Source organism: Peromyscus californicus, unplaced genomic scaffold (assembly GCF_007827085.1).
Source record: "Peromyscus californicus insignis strain IS unplaced genomic scaffold, ASM782708v3 Scaffold_6__1_contigs__length_162567912, whole genome shotgun sequence".
Taxonomy (NCBI): Eukaryota; Metazoa; Chordata; class Mammalia; order Rodentia; family Cricetidae; genus Peromyscus; species Peromyscus californicus.
This window is the reverse complement of record NW_026294584.1, coordinates 48,135,003-48,152,190: the sequence shown is the minus strand read 5'-3', so window position 1 is coordinate 48,152,190 and position 17,188 is coordinate 48,135,003. Positions and strand designations below refer to the sequence as shown.

At 40.6% G+C, this 17,188-nt stretch overlaps 1 protein-coding gene across 4 annotated transcripts in view; it reads left to right on the top strand.

Annotated features, from left to right (window-relative positions):
* Window positions 1–16,904, top strand: part of Cnot4 (CCR4-NOT transcription complex subunit 4) — a 114,042-nt gene extending 97,138 nt beyond the window's left edge. For 2 of the 4 annotated variants that reach the window (XM_052721154.1, XM_052721153.1), the window contains exons 11-12: window positions 14,715–14,927; window positions 15,578–16,904. In XM_052721154.1, coding sequence (XP_052577114.1) covers window positions 14,715–14,927; window positions 15,578–15,879 — 515 coding nt within the window. In that variant the 3' untranslated portion in view covers window positions 15,880–16,904. The remainder of the gene's footprint in view (window positions 1–14,714; window positions 14,928–15,577) is intronic. The other 2 variants (XM_052721155.1, XM_052721156.1) reach the window with 1 other exon arrangement.
* The last annotated feature ends 284 nt before the right edge of the window (window positions 16,905–17,188 follow it).

The following is a 17,188-nucleotide window of genomic DNA, read 5'->3' as shown; positions in this document are numbered from 1 at the left end:
TTCTTTCATACATACAACTCACTGGAAAAAAGAATATAAAGGTTCTGGATGTGTTTCCTCACTAAATGTTGTGTCTTACAGTTTAACTATTCTAGAGGTTTTCTCAAGTCAAGGGCTTTCAGCTGAGAGAGTCAGTGAAAAGAAAGAAGGCTTTCAAAATGTCCGTGGACCAACAGTTATCACGTGGCCTATAAGCTGTCAAGTCAAATGTGGCCCAGTAATCTTGGAGGAACTTTAAGAAGGGGGGGAAAGTTGTGGCCCTTCAAGTATTCTTCATGTAGACTTCATTGCGTAATTGCAAATGTCAGAACTAAATGATTAAAAAGTGGTGAGATTTAATGTACGCAGACTTTGCTTCAGTACCAAGGGCACTTAAGACCAACATGCATTACCACTACACTGCTGATATCTCTAATACTGTGAAACAAGCAACCCAACAACTGTGCAGTAATGGCTCTAAGGTGCATTACAGTAACACTAAAGGTGTGCTTTCGAGCTCAAGTTTGAAGAGGAGGTACCCTGTGCTACACCTCGTAGACTCTTTTTCAATCCAGGACATTGTTGCTTTTAGCGTTACTGAAAGAGGAAAAACTGTACAAGGACTTAAAGATGATAATACCATCAGCATCTCCAAGAAAAAGAAAGTCAAGAAAGCTGTCTCCAGTCAACTGTTACAGCCTGCTGCTATTTCCTGATATGGCAAAATTGAATTCCAATGACTCGACTCCATATTTACACTGCTATTGTTCTCAGAACAGAACAAAATGGTCTGGAACTTCACTGGGATTCTTTGAAACCTCGGCATATTACATATAGTCTTTTGCCAGAAGTTTGACTCCCTGAAGCTATGTGGTGGCTTTTGTTTTTGTTTTTTTCTTTTTCTTTGTTACATCTATAAGTTGACTATCCAGCTAAATGAAGGTAAACCAGGTCCTGTGTTATGAAGTCATCAGCCAAGTAGGAACATTTTGCATTCACCTAAAACTGAGTGTTGGGTTGCATGCTATTGTTCCATTTATGTTTTTGCAATTAAAATAATACTTTTTATTAAAATCCATAATTGTGGCATTTGTGCAAGGCCCTGTGTTTGATCTCTAGCCCCTCTTCCCACCCCCCAAAAAGAAAAAAAGCCCACCATGATTATGGATTACTGCTATATCTACCTTACTTCTTAATGCCCTTTAAGGAAAGATTGTCTATCAGGTTCATTTCCTTACCTCTTCTAAATTTGTTCACTAATAAACCTAACTGTGATCTTCACATGGTCCCAGTCAGTCCTGCTAGATAGAAACTCTTGAAGCCTGGCATGTTGGGCTTTGTTCTGTTAGTGTTTTGAGACAGGTTCATGCTGTTTAACCCTGGCTGCCCTGGAACTTGCTCGGTAGACAAGGCTGGCCCTGAAATCACAGAGATCTGCCTGCCTCTCCCTCCTAAGTGCTAAGACTAAAGGCATGAGCCACCACATCCAGCCTCCCAGTATATTTTTAAATTTACTTAAATATAGTTACTAAAATACACATGGGTTTAAATAATCCCCAAATATATAATTTAGGTTACAACAATTTCAGATTTTAATTTTTGAACATCTTATATGCCATTCTGACAGCTTATGCTCACATCTTTATCTTTTTCTTTCTTTGGACAAAGAGTCATTTCTTGCTCCATGTAATTTACCACAATTAGTGGGGAAGTCACAACTAGATCTTCTAAATTTATTTATATTTTATTTTGAAACAGGGTCTCATGTAGTCCAGGCTTGCTTTAAATTCACCATGTAGCCAGGCGATGGTGGCACATGCCTTTAATTCCAGCACTCGGGAGGCAGAGCCAGGCAGATATCTGTGAGTTTGAGGCCAGCCTGGTCTACAAAGCGAGATCCAGAACAGGCACCAAAACTACACAGAGAAACCCTGTCTTGAAAACAACAACGACAACAACACTAATAATAATAAATTCACCATGTAACAAGATGACCTTGGACTTCACCATCTTCTGAGTGTTGCATTACAGACATGTACTAACATGTCTGCTTTTATGTAGTGCTGGGAATCAAACCCAGGGCCTTATATATGTTAGGCAAGCACTCAACTGAGCTACATCCCCAATCCCATAACTAGACCCTAATGTTTGTTATTTGTATCCTTTTCTTAGTGGATCCAATAGTCCTAGATCTTTTTCTATTAGAAGAGAAAATGGTGTCTATCAGAAGGGCTAGTTGTCACTCAGTATGTACTGTTAGCTGGAAGCATTCTACTTCCCTATCCATTTATTTCCAAAATGGATTTGGGTTTTTTAAATGATCATGTTCTTTTCTTCCTTTCTCCTTTGAATTAAAACAACACATTGAACAGAGGCATATTCTGGGTTTGGGAACTGGCTGAAGAGTAGCTGCTGCATTGTTAAATGTTGAACCAACAGTTTTTTGACATTGCAAAGTTTTGATATTCAGTTCAGGCAAGTTTTTAAGATACCCTTTAAAAATCATGTAATACTTCTAATTATTTTCTTTCACTAAAACATTAGTTCTAATTCAGTGTGAAGCTCCAGAATATCTGAAATAAGAATTAGTTTCTGACTTATATTTAAAATGTATTCATCTAATCTTCCTTCCCTCTTCCCTTCCTGCCTTCTTTTGCAGTGAGCTTGAATATTGACTGAGAATTGGTTCTGTCAAGACCATCTCTGGCAATCTGTTCCAAATTCAACTATAATAAATCATAACTAAGGATGAACACTTACATAAATACATATTCTTAAGTGATTTTAAAATAAAGTCTTTTTAGTGGACTGGTGGTAAGCATATAAGTCTTTGAATTCATCAGAGTTTTTTAAAATGCTGTCCTGCACAGGAGGACTGGCTTTTGTGGACTGGAGAAGGATGTGTTCTTATTAGGACAGACTGACTGACTCTGTGTATATATATGTGTGTGTGTGTGTGTGTGTGTGCGTGTGTGTGTGTGTGTGTGTGTGTGTGTGCGCGCGCAATAAAAATTAACCAGTGTAATAATTACAAATATATGGCATAAATATACATCACAGTAGTCAACACCAGGTGATTGTGTTGTTGAAGAATTTCTCTGTTCTTTACATTGAAACATCAGTTGAAAATTGGAAGCAGAAAAGGTTTCATTTTACCCTAGTAATTAAATAAGAAGGAGATGCAAAATAACCTTTAAAAAACAACAACAAAATGTATGTGCTTAGAGCTGCTTGGGTTCACTGCTAAATTGGAAGTTGAATTTCCCTTGTACTCCTTGTCCCACACATGCACAACTTCCTCCATTTTCAGCATCTTCCAGTTGATGAGCCTACATTGACACAGCACTGCATGTGTCATGCAGATTCCACAGTTGATAAGAGGTCTGCTGGCCCATGCTGTTGTACATTGTACAGAATTAGACAACCGTGAATGACATGTCCATCATTGTTGCACTGTCCTGATAGTCCTCTGTGTTCTGTCTGTCCGTGTATCCCTCCCCTCTATGCCACTGGGCTGTTTGCTTTCCCTGTAGTTTTACTGTTCTATTTTTCTGTTTTAGGAATAACATTACCCTTTTCAGCTTGTCTCTTTTTACTTAATAATATACAGTTCTAGTCTTTTTCCACTTACAGCACACATTGCGCATAATTAGTGAAATTTCAATATGTACATGTTTGTTTCAGAAAATGAGCATTTGTATCTCAGCCAATCTCAAACCTTAACAAATGCCTCTTGGTTAGCAAAACTTCTACATCGAGAGACTCCGGGAGGTGTATGAGTGGTCTCTTAAACTGTATCTGAAAGTGTGTGAGTCATCTATTATACCGTAACCATTACGTTCTGTTTTAATATAAATGATCATGCTCTGAAATTTTTAATGAAATTACAGCAAAGTAAACCATTCTAATGCCTAGAAATACTTAACATGCAGCTCATAACCAAGTTATGAATTTGCCAGTTAAAATAATGTTTTGAAAAATGAATAATTTTAGTTTCATTTGAGATTTTTTGAATTCATAAGCCCTTAAGATAATTCTGTGCCTGTAAGAGGTGTCTTTTAGAATTGGATGAGGCTGATTAATCTCACTGTTATAATAAAAGTGAACTGTATAATCAAAATGGAATAGACATAGCTTTAGCTTCTAGATCATTGGAAAATCTCCTAATTATAAAAATTATGAACATCAGAAAACTTAGAAATTTCAGTAGACATAAAACTATTGGGAATTGCTGCAAAGTTAGCAAAGTATCTAATCTGAATGCAAAACTGAAGAGAAACTTGTACCCCAATAAAAACTTCTTTATCAACACTGAACAATCAAAAGCTGTTGCTGACTTTATTGGGAATAGCCACTCTCCAGTCATTCAGCAGGGACATGAGAAGCAAGCAGAACAGTGTGGCTATTACCAGAGTGCAGAAACAGGGTGGATGGGGTTAACATTCACTACATGTTTGGAGTGATGTTGCTTCTGGAGCCTGCAAAGCTTGGACCTACTTTGTGTGAGAATTTGGCTGTGAAATTATCTAGTCAGCATGAACTTGAATTGTGACCTACCTCTTCTTACATTGTAAAGATCTCCCCCTATAACTCCAACTGCATGGTTATCCCTTTTATTCCTTTCCCAACACTCTGTCGCCACCACCACACATCTTTTTACAATGGTGCTACTTTCTTTCTTACTGCTTATTTGATGTGCACAGGAAAAAAAGGTGTGTGTTTGTGTGTGTGTGTGTGTGTGTGTGTGTGTGTGTGTGTGTGTGTGTGTGTGTGTATAGAACAGGTAGGTAGTGTTGGTCTTTCCTGACTTAGACACAATTCCACAAGCTTCTATAAAATATTGGAATGTTTAGAATTCTTTAAGTATTCTGATGAGCTGTTAAAGAACTTTGTTTTAATAATTAAAGGAGTTTGTTATGCCTTCATGTAATTGCTAAATGTTTTGCTTATCATTAAACCAAAATCTTTTCATCTTTTCCCATTTTTACCTTTTCAGTGCTGTTTACAAATCCGCAAACGCAGTTACTGCTTTTCCTATCTTTTGGATGTAGATCAGATTCTCAGTCCAGCCATTCACACGTAACTTGATGCCCAGTTCTCTCTGTAGCTCTCTGTAATATGTGTTGACAGTGCCTTTCTTAGAGCGAGCTTGCATCAGATGATAGTAATTACAGATGGTCAGATAATAGATCTGCTTTTTCATGAAAGCCATTCTTACTGACAGTACTTGTCCTTACATTTGTGGTTTGACCAAGGTTGTACTATGTCTGATTTAGACATGATATCTGTTTACATGGCATTTTTAGACACTCTGTACCAGATTGGTTTGTTGTTTTTTGTTTCTCAGGACAAGGTTTCTCTGTGTAGACCTGGCTGTCCTGGAACTCACTCTGTAGACCAGGCTGGCCTCAAACTCACAGAGATCCACCTACCTCTGCCTCCTGAGTGCTGAGGTTAAAGGCATGTGCCACCATGCCTGGCTGTACAGGTTTTTTTTTTTTTTTTTTTTTTTTAAACAGATACCAGGAGTCTGATAAGTAAAGTCATTATGCCTTTTCCTGTGCACATTACTGGATACTTAGGGTGTTTTTTTTTTCCTCCTGTACTCTCCTGATGGATTAAAAAGATAGGATACATTTTGTGTGATTGGATTTGTTCTAGTTGGAGTGTATTCTGTTTATATGTTCCCATCTTAGGAGTTTGCCTTATGAAATGACTACATAATTATAAAGTGACAGCTGTATGTTATTGGTGACTTTTAATTTGTGTAAAGAATGTAATAATTTTAAGAAGAGATAAGGTTTTCATCTTGTTTCTGTCATCGGTACAGTTGCCTTTTTGTTTCCATGTTTTGAACTTCTGTACATTTGTTAAGTATACAGAAAAGTGGCAGAGTTAAACAAACCAAGCAGTGTGGCAGAAGACTGACACAGTAACTAAGGGAATCATTGAAACAGCATGGACTGTTGAATTCAAGATACATCATACTCTGACAACCTAAGGAACCTGTACCAAACGAATGACCTTGATTGGATTGATTCATTTTGGAAAGTCTTTGTCTCTCCTTGGTGACTGTATTCTGCTCTGTTTGGGGGTTAATGTGTCAGTGGATGAAAGAAGAGCTAACTGCAAAGCCTGTGATTTGAGCAGGCAATGTAAGAGGAAATAAGTCACGGGATATAGGAAGAAGATATTTCCGTTTGAAAAGTAGTTGTCTGTGGAAGATAGCTTCATGACTACCCGTTCAATTTCAAAATAAGTTTAGTCTCTTGAATATTTCAGTTGGAAGGGAACTACAGTTCTTGACAAAATGTTGCTTGTTTCCTCGAGAAATGTGTTGAAACAGAAGTGGAATGAGCAGGTGTTGGTATCAGTCGATGAAGAATGCAAGTGTGTTGTTTCTGCAGTCTTCGTCTTGCTCCTTTGTGGCTTGTCTCTGCAGTGGCCCTGCAGTCTCATCTCTGAGGACTGATGCCCTAGGATGCATTTGTGCCTAGAGAGCTGAAGTGGCCTCACTGTAGCAGACCCTTTAACTGTCTCTGCATCTCCCTTCTTCATGTCCCTGAATCTTTTGGCTAGGAAAGCCTGTTCTTTCCAAAGAGGATGGACAGCAGTGAAAGGACCACTGACGTGCAGGATCTGCCTTTTCCTGTGGCTCAGCGTTAGTGACCTGAGACTCAGCAGAGGCTTTTCCTATTTTTTTTCATGATTCTACACATAGTTTTTTCTTGCTATTAGCATGCATTAGATTAGTATGGATTCTAATTTTATTCCACAAGATTTATAATACTCTCACATTACAGATAGATCATATATGTCTATTCTATCTTTGTTAATCTTTTCAAATGTAATCTCATCAGATCCTCTTCACGCAACTGACTTCTTTATATGCCATCTCATTTCCATTTTTATTAGTATTATTAGTATTTAAGAACATAGTTAAATGATATGTTTTAGCAACTTCTGTAGCCTGTGAATCATTGCTTCCACATGGGAACCACCTTTACCCAACCTTTTTCTGGCCTGTTTTGGAAAAGGTATTTACCAACCTGGAAGCACATTGTCAGTGTCCTTCATTCCATTGCTCAGTGAGGGTTGATACTATTTACCAAACTGAGGAGGAACTCAGAATCCAGGAGGAAAGAACAGATGGAAGTGAATGATTGCAGTATACTGTGGCTGTGGCACAGATAGCCAGGATGCTTGCTGTCTAAGAATGGAGTCTGGTTATTCTTTACTAAAATTGCAAATCCCGTAGAGTCTGAATTTTTATGATAGGTAACTAGTTCTCGTGTTGGGCAGAATGAGGTTCCCTTCCTCCTTACAAGTCTTGGGAAAGACATGTAGGGGGACATTTTATCAGGACATTTTATCTTCCTTTTTTTGTTTGTTTGTTTTTCAAGACAAGGTTACTACTCTGTGTAGCCTTGGCTATCCTGGAACTCACTGTGTAGACCAGGCTGGCCCCGAATTCACAGAGAACTGCCTGCCTTTCCCTTACCAGTGCCGGGATTAAAGGTGTGTGCTACCACCACCCGGTCTCAGGTTTATTTTTTGAGAGCAGATTTAGACCTTGAGAGATGTTAGAGTAGTTGACACCCTGCATGTCTACAGTTTTGTAATCTGTTTTGGGGAAACCATATTCTGGCAAGTACTCAGTACTCTGGTGGTCTCCATGTCTTCTTGGGTGTGTGTCATGTGGTCTGTGTGTTTCCCCACAGGGCTTTCCCTAACTCAGCCCAATTCTAACCTTCTCAAGAATCCGTGCTCAGTCGGTGTAGAAGCACTTATCTGTCTGTCTGTCTCTGTTCCTCCCTCCCTCTCCTTCCCTTCCCTCCCTACTTCATTGAGCTATATGTTTATATCCTCTGGTTCAGTTTCCTTCTGATCCTTTCTGTTATTTTATATGCATATATATATATATATATATATATACACACACACACACATATATATACTATAAATTTAATCTTTTGTATTAAATTTATAGTTTGCTTTTTTTCTTTTCCAGATGGCTACTTCTAGCTGTCCTGAAACTCACTTTGTAGACCATGCTGGCCTCAAATTTGTAGTGACCCTTTTGCTTCTGAGATAATAGGTGTGCACCATGATCCCCATTGATGTTTTCCTTGTTTATATTCAGGTTTATACATGGACATTCTTGATATATCAGTCATCTGGACACCTTCTTCTCAAGATGATCTTAGTCTCCTCCAAAGCAGGCTTATAGATCATGACAGGCAACTCTAGAACAGAAAAATGTACATTTTGGTAAAGCACACCTGCTTATATCTTTTAAAATGTGCCTTTGTGGTCACTTGCCTGCCTCTGTTCTGCCCAGAGGCTGTTTCCACCTTCCTCTGATGCTTGCCTGGGCACCAATGATTCTATCTGCAGAGTGGCAGGCTTACTCACTTCCTTCTTTTGCCTCATAGAACCTGTCTGTTTCTACCACAGTTTTTATTGTTGCATGCTGGTTAGGTACCTTGCCTGTCTTGTTGTACTGTATGTATTTCATGAGTCCTGCCAGAACCAACACTGATTGGTAGTGAATTTCACAGAAACAAATACTTCAAAATTATACTGATTTTTGGTTACTGTTGTTGACATTTTTAAATTATATAACCTTGAGTGAATTCTTTAAAGGACTGTAGGCTACTTAGCGTCTCATTTGTAAAATGATGCTGCTACTTAATTTCACTGGGCTCTTAGCTCTGAAGTAGTGACTTAGAACAGCATGAGGAGAGGTGTCTGGAGTATAAAACTGATCAAATAGGTCCTACAGGTCCTTTATACATAGTGCCCGAATACTTGCTTTTTAAGAAGCATTTCTGGCTGTGCATGTTGGCATAGACTTTTAGTCCTAGCACTTGGGAGGCAGAGGTGGACATCTTTCTATGAGGCTAGCTTGACCTACATAATGAATTCCAGGCCAGCCAAGAATACATAATGAGACCCTGTCTCAAAAAATAAAAAAATAAAAAAAAGCATTCCCTACTTAAACAGTATGGATGCTCTGGATTTTTTAATGTATATATGTTAAAGTGTATGTGTTTTGGCATCTGAATGGTACTAAAAATATCTTAGTGACTCATTTCTTTCTTGTTTGCATTGAGGGAAGCTTTTTGAATCCTGAAACCTCCACCTGGCTTCAGAGATATTGGCTTGTTTTTGGAAAGAACCATTTGTTCATTGCATAATGCACATTAAAATTGAACTTGGTATGGGTCTTCAAGTCTGAGCTGTCTTGAAATAAGGAGAAAGAGTGTATGATAGATACCAAGCTCCATGATAAGAGTAGAGCTTACCGGTGTGTGTGTGCGAGAGAGAGAGAGAGAGAGAGAGAGAGAGAGAGAGAGAGAGAGAGAGAGAGAGAGAGAGAGAGAGAGAGAGAGATCATCTATCTAGAAGGGTCTTGAATGAAAGAAGAAAGACAGATTTTTGGGAGACTGAGTGAAAATGAACTGAAGAGATCCAGGAAGCATTCCAGTGAAGTAGAATGACAGGAGGTACAGTTTAAAAACACAGCACATGTCTAGCTGAGCCACAGTTTCCACTGATGTCATTCCTACTTCCTTATACTGCTGGAAACAAATGTTACCTTTCAAACATTTTGTTAAGGTTCCTGGCATTTCCCCTTCGAGCTCTTGTCACTTGTGTTCTTAGATTTTTTTTTTTTTTTTTTTTTTTTTTTAAAGTCTAAAATCTACTTTCAGGACTGTGGTGAAACCCTTAGAGTTTTGTCTGTGCCCAGGCAACTCAGCTCTACCGTTCAGTGTCTCTTGCTGTATAATAACATAGCCCTAGAAATTTGAGTATAAACTCAATCACTTAAGTGGAATATTTTTCATAAGCTGATTGTATTTATGTCTGAAAGATTTTTTGACAGCCATAGTCCCGAATTAATAAATTGCAGTGATTTTTGCAGCTATCCTAAAGAATATCTTTATATAAAACCTCTAGTAAGACAACTTTTTTATATTCCCTAAAGTTTGGTTAAGCATAGTTCATTTATGTTTGAGTCATGTGAAGATAGGCTGTTGAGGTTTGAGGGAGTTAGGTTTTCATGCAGTAAATACTGATGAGGGTGGACTTCAACCCTGAACCCTATTGAAATGGAGTGATGGAGAGCAGCAGTGTGGAGACGGAGAAAGGCCATTTGCTGTGCCCTGCTGAAAATGCAAGATGTAGGGGACTTGGATTTTGAATGATGAGAGCAGAGAAGAGCACAACTTTTGAGGAAAAGAAAAGTGCACATTTGGGGGCTTTTTGGAGTAACCATGAGAAAGCTTGAAGACTACCATACAGGATGAATTTCAGGGCTGCTTTTTAACTGGGACTCCCAGTGATGACTTCTCACAGAGGATGTCAGGCCATTCTACAGAGTAATTTAACTTGAAACACGAGTTCTCTGGTCCCAGTACTGCAGTCTATAGTTGAAAACTAAGAATTAGGAGCAAATTTGTGAACCATCTGCTCCCACCCAAGCATAAGAGCGGGAGGACTGGGCATGTCTGTGAATTTAATTGTATTAAGCTAACTTAATTGATGAGTCCTACGTGTTTACAGATAGTCCTGCCAGCACTAATTACATACTTAAAAAATAAAGCTAATATCGTTTTTACCATACGATATATTTAGTGACTTGATCTTCTTTGTACCTTGCTTGGCCTTTCCAAGCTCTGCGTGTGGAGCAATTCCTTTCCATGGTTTTCCCGTCTTTGCATGGGCAGATATGCTAAGCGGGTGGGCCACACAGCACCTTTGTGAGTACAGTGGCTGCCAAGGCTAGGTTCCTGAGAGACCTGTATACTTGGCCAGTTCCCAGCAAGTAAGAAATCTGCTGGCTCACTGGGAAGCTTACTGGTGACCAGTAGAGAAACACTGGTTGTCAGTCATTGATCAGAAAAGGAATGTGCTTGTGATGACTTCTCTATTCTATCCACAGAGGGGGAAGGCAGTAGAGTTTGGCTAAGAGACTAAGTGTGCTACATGTTCAAGGTTATGTTGACAGGCAGCCCTATAGCTGCCTTTTTGCAGCCCAGTGTTTTCTTCAGTAGACCCCAATGACTTGCTTGAAGTGAATTCCTAGTATGAATCCTTAAAAGAAAATTAAGTTACAACAGACTGAGTCAGTGTGGTCCTAGTGCTGATGCTGTTTGGAGAGGGAATGTATTTTTAGAGCCTTAAAAGCAAAGGAATCACCTTCCTTTGTCAGTGGTCTTAATGGGTGGCTTTGTCCCCACCTCTCTCCCATGACACTTAGAATATCTACAGATACATTGTATTGTCACAGCTAACATCTGGAGGGTATGGTGCTGGTAAGCATCCCACAGTGTGTAGGACAGCTGTCACTCGAGGATTGTAGTAGTGTCCTAATGCAGGACAGTGGCTGCCAAGCCAGGGTGTGGCTCAGTGACAGAGCACTTGCCTAACACCACTGCCCTCACTCCAAAACCAAACCTTGCTGTTTCCAGGAATGGACTTGCTAGAGGTCTGCCATCAAAACAAATTCAGGTCAAACTGTGAGGGTAGGTAAATGGAGCTGTGTTGATGACGTTGATTCCCTTCCTCTGCACTAACACTCAGCAGTAGAGGTGGTGAAGTAAACCTTTCTCCTAAGCTCTTTAGAGTGTGTTCCCATTCCAAGAGCTTTGTGGGTCTTGTCTTGTGTGCTGCCCCCCCTCATCTCCACTGTAAGCCATACATTGTCTATGCTCTTAGGCTCCACTGTAAGCCACACATTGTCTATGCTCTTAGGCTTCCAGAATGCTTAGGCACCTGCTTTCTTTTGAGTGTGTGTATGGGAGAATGTTGTTTGTTGTTTTTCAGTACATAGTGTTAAAAATGATAACTAGGTAATATTTCCCAAGCTCCCTTACGTTCAGACTGTCCTGGGAAGATCATGGTCTCTCCTTGTTTGTGTGTCGTGTACCACAGATGACTGTCTTTGGCTAACACCATAGCTGAATTGTAGTATTTTGCAATCAGGGGAACAAATAGCCTTTGATTAAAAAAAGAAAAAGTGGGCTTTATTATTTTTTTAAAATAGTTTATTGGTTGGCAGCAAAGCTAGATGTAAGGTACAGGGCTCTTGGAAAGAGAGCCCTGCTTTGCTGTCTTTTGACTGTATTGTGTTACCAGCTTCATAGTAAACTTTCCTGAATATGTTACTCTTTAAGTGGAGGTAAGTGTTCTTTCCTTTCACTTTTGGAAACTTGAAGTAACAGTTAATAGCACATTATGAGTGAGGTAGGGAAGAGAGAAGCCAGTTGTTGGCTTGGGCATCTCAGTGACCTGGACCACCCAGAGCAGCCAGGAGCATTTGCCACCCTTTAGTCCTTCTCATGTAGCTAGTTACACAGCATCTTTTTCTTCCCAAGGGAGTTTGTTTCCCTTCTAGGAAGGTTTCTTTTCTCAGGGTTTAGCTTTGCTCCATAGAACAGGATTCCAAGTTTATTCTCCTGCCATTTCATTGCTTTAGAAGCTAGACTGTGCCTTACCCACCAAACCTCCTGTAATTGAGCCCATCCTGTGATTTCAGTTTTTACCAGGAGGATCTTGTTTATATGCTTAGTGCTAGTTATGGACCTAGCGGGAGACACTGACAATTACATTTTCAATTAGAATGTTTTGCCCTAGGGATTGGTAGGTCCTGGGGGTATAGTATAGTTGATAGAATGCTTGCCTAGTATGCAGCCCTGGGTTCCAGCATCATGTAACCCTGGAATGCACCTGTATTTTCAGTACTCCAGAGGTAGAGGCAAGAGGATCAGTCATCCTTACTGAAGTAGAGTTCAAGGCCAGCCTAATGTACATGAGACCTTGTCTCAAACGGGGGATGGGGTGGGCGGGTTTCCATGGGGTTTGGGGGTGTAGTGTAGCTCAGTAGTAGATTACTTACCTAGCTCATAAGAGGTCCTGAATTTGACCTCCAATAACACAAGGGGGGCCGGGTATCCTGGCTACAAAGTCCAGCCTGTTCTTTAAGGTGTGTTATTTCTCTGTCTTGCCCATCATCTGATAGATAGGCCAGTGGTACTTCTGTTTTCTTCTTTGTCTCTTTTTTTTTTTTTTGGTTTTTCGAGACAGGGTTTCTCTGTGTAGCTTTGCGCCTTTCCTGGGACTCACTTGGTAGCCCAGGCTGGCCTCGAACTCACAGAGATCTGCCTGCCTCTGCCTCCCGAGTGCTGGGATTAAAGGCGTGCGCCACCACCGCCCGGCTCTTCTTTGTCTCTTTTTAATCCTGGGCCTCTTAGGACCCTAGGTCCTAAGATATTTGACTCTTTAAAAAAAAAAAAAAATCCATTGTCTACACAAAGTAGACCGAGAGAGAGAGCTTGATATTAATTATTTTTTTTTCAAATATCCCTCAGTGTCTGGTTTCAAGTTGCCAAAACAAGTTCTATAAATGAGGGCAACTTTTTTCTCCTTTTGAGGCAGTCTTGCCGCGTTGCCCTGTTCTCCTGCCCTGTTCACCTGTGGGTTACTAGCTAGAAGTCAGGCATGCACTAGTTGTAAGAAATGTCCCTGTCTGTTCTGCTCACACGGTTGCTGTGAGGGTCAAATGAAATCATGAACTGTGCAGTGTGCCTTGTAAGTTGTGGGACAAAATGCAAATGAAGATAGTAGCCGGTGTGAGAAGGGTAAGGTTAGGAATGATGCCAGCTGTGAGGTAAGATTGAGTTTGAGGACACCCCCACATTGTTTTGTTTACGTAGTGTAGAGTGCTCACTCTTCACTTCAGTCAAGTTCAGAGATGAGCTTCCTTGCCTTTAGTTGTGTTTGTCTTTCATAAATAAGGATAGTACTATAAAATGCTGTATTTGCTGAAACCAAGTAGAATCTGACTAGGTCAGTGATGGGGCGAAGCAAAATTCGAAAAGAAAATTCTCAGTTTATCAGAGAGCACAGACTTGCCTGATCAGTCGTTGTCACTGTTGATATTAGCCTCCATGTTGATTGGTGATCAGTTCTGTAGAAAGAGATATTTTTGCTTTTCAAAAACTGTAGTTGGTTATTTGATTCATTCAATAAAATAATTATTCTAAGGAGTTGTTAGACTTGGTCTTCCCCAGCCCCAGACATCATCTATGGATTCTGAACAGTGGTAAATCCATGTAAGCCACAGCTGATAGAAACCCGACTTCACATGGTGGTGGCTTCTTTCTGACACTCTCCGTAACTGTCTGGAACCTGTAGGACTCCCCGGCTCAAACTCGGTGACTAGTGGAGCTGAAGAGGAGTGCAGAGCAGAGTGGGCAGAAGCTGGCATTTACAATTACTGGCTTATGCTTAGTCTTCATACAATGACTTTCTTCCATTTAATGGACTCAGAAATGAGCTCCTATAGTGAACTTCACAAATTTTTTTTCTAATGGTGTACATCAGCTGAGCTGGCTGAATTTTGCCTCACTGACTGAAACTTTTATCATGTAGCTGGTGCTGGCTTGTCTCAGAAACATCGAATCCTGCAGCTGGATTACTGACTTGCACACATGAGTAGTCAGGAGGCCCTCCCCATCAGCCTGAGAAAACTTCCTCTCCTTCCCTTCAAGTCCCTGAGCTCACAAGCAAAGTCCTAACTCAGTTTGTCTTGCTAGGACGACCCATAAACGCTCAGTAAAGAAAGAATAATTCCTCTCCCGCTTAACCACGAAAGAACAGCATATGTTTCTAACGTCAGCTTTTTATTTTTTTTTTATCTTTCATTTTTTTGTTGGTAAATCTCCCAGACAACAACAGTTCTGTAGAGAGTTTAAATATGAAGGAATGGCAGGACGGGCTAAGGGCACTTCTACCCAACATTAACATCAACTTTGGTGGACTGCCCAATTCTTCTTCCCCCTCCAACGCCAACCACAGTGCACCAACGTCCAACACTGCCACCACCGACAGCGTGAGTTGGGACAGCCCTGGCAGCTGGACAGACCCAGCCATCATCACAGGTAACTTTCTTGCTCCCTTCAGCTCCACCCACAGCCATCAGTGTGGTTTTTTAGCACCAATTCAATCAGAACAGGGGTCTTTCCGACATGAGTTCTTTTTACAAAGCCTGATACATTCTTAGGGTCATGGTGAACCCATCAACCTAGTTGTGTGCCTCGGTTGCTCCTTTTGGTGTAAATAGGTGTTACCGTCTGGCAGCATGCATGTAGTTTGTAGGCCTCAGAGTATAAAAGGGTCTAACTGAGCCATCTTAAAAGAAACATACTCCACTCTTTATAAAGCTCTCTATATAAGGCTGTCCGTGTATGTATCCCTGCTGGAGAAGGGCAGGCGCAATGGGGATCCTGGGGTTCTCTGGGGGAGGCTGTTTGTTTGGGGGATTCAGGGTCTTGTTTGTCACTGTTCCGCCTCTGAAAGTGAGGGAGTAAGTTTGTAGTTGAAGAGGAACGTTTGTGTAACGTTGGTCACTGCTGGAGAAGAGGGAGGGTGGCTAAAAGAACATTTTTAAAAGGTTTCATTTGGAAATTTAAAATTGTGATTTCTTTTCTTTCTTGGGTAAACAAATCACTCTTTAAAGTTTATCTGAGTAACTTGGTGCTCTTTCCTTACAAACTCACCATTTTCTTTTTGTCTCCTGTTTCCTCTGTAGGTATTCCAGCATCTTCAGGAAACAGTTTAGACTCTATTCAAGATGACAATCCTCCACACTGGCTAAAATCCCTTCAGGCCCTCACAGAGATGGACGGCCCCAGCGCTGCCCCGTCACAGACCCACCACAGCGCCCCCTTCAGCACACAGATCCCTCTGCACAGAGCCAGTTGGAACCCCTACCCACCTCCTTCAAACCCTTCCAGCTTCCACTCCCCACCCCCAGGCTTTCAGACAGCCTTCAGACCCCCCAGCAAAACCCCCACAGATCTGCTACAGAGTTCAACACTGGACCGCCACTAAGAAAGAGGAAGTTCACAAGGGCAGGATCTGTCCCACCCTGTGTTCTCCCTCTCTGTCCACTCACAGTTCCCTTCTCATCTCTTACGTTCTGAAGAATCCAGTTCCTGGTCGTTTTTTTTTCTCCCTACCCCCAGATGCGATGCGGTCACAGCGTCTCTACCATCTTTTCTTTAATTGTAAAAGTTTCGGTTGATCTAGCATTGAGTGAGTGACAATGTCGAATGTTCCTCGGGGGGAAATGCCTTTTTAAGCAGAGGAAAAAGAAAATCAAAAGGCAGTCTCAATACTTAGAAAATTACTGTTTGTCTGTCGCTCATAATGATGACATAGTCTGCTTTAGCAGAAAATGACGATTAATCTTTGGGAAAGGTCAGGAAGATGCATTATCACTGCAGACGAAGACCAGGCTGATTGGAAGGAGATTGCTAAGTGCATGGGGGAAAGCAGTGGGCCTGGTATCCATCTTGTATTCAGCTTTTCACTATTGCAGGAAAATGCTTTTCATTTTAAATTCTTTATTGAATTGATAGGGAGGACGCAATTGTGTCGTTAAGCAAAGGGATTTATTGGAAGTTGATGGCAAGATAAATTGTCTGTAGGGAGGGAGAAGTAATTTTTCAAAGAGAAAAAAATTGGCTTTATATTTAAATTCAGATGTTTTAAAGGAAAAAAGTATTCACAGATTTAATACCTATCCATAATATAAGAGCTGAATTCCAAGTGATTTCCTCATCTTTCTCCTCTGTGGGAATCTTTTTTTCTTTGACTGAAGTCCACCCGGCAGGACACTCTGAGCCAGCACTGCTCTGGGCATCTGATCACCAACAGGAGCAAAGCTCTGCCCTCCTTGCCTGCAGCTTTTACTTAACCCTGTAGTTTCTGGACTTTTGTGCAGTATTGAAAAGACAGGAGAAAAGAAAACAAACCTGGTTATAACCTGATGCTAAAACTAAAAGCAAGGAAATGTACCTCTTTCTTCAGAATTAAAACTAAAATCTTAAATAAAACAGAAAACTTGATGGTGACCATTGGGTGATTGTTGGTTTTGTTTTTCCAGTTTGTTATTTGTGAACTTATATTGTGTGATACAGTGCCATTTGAGTTTCCACTAGATTTTACATCTTCAGCTATAGAGGATGGTTTTGAAGGACGTAAAAACAAAGTTCTTTTTGTCAATCACCACTAGTTTTAAAGATCAGCCTTCCTGCTCACAACAGTTCCTCTTCCAGTGGCTTTCAGTAGCTGAGACCTCTACCAGGCTGTTAGAGGTGCAGAGCAGACCTTCCCAGCTGAGAGGCCACTTGCCAGG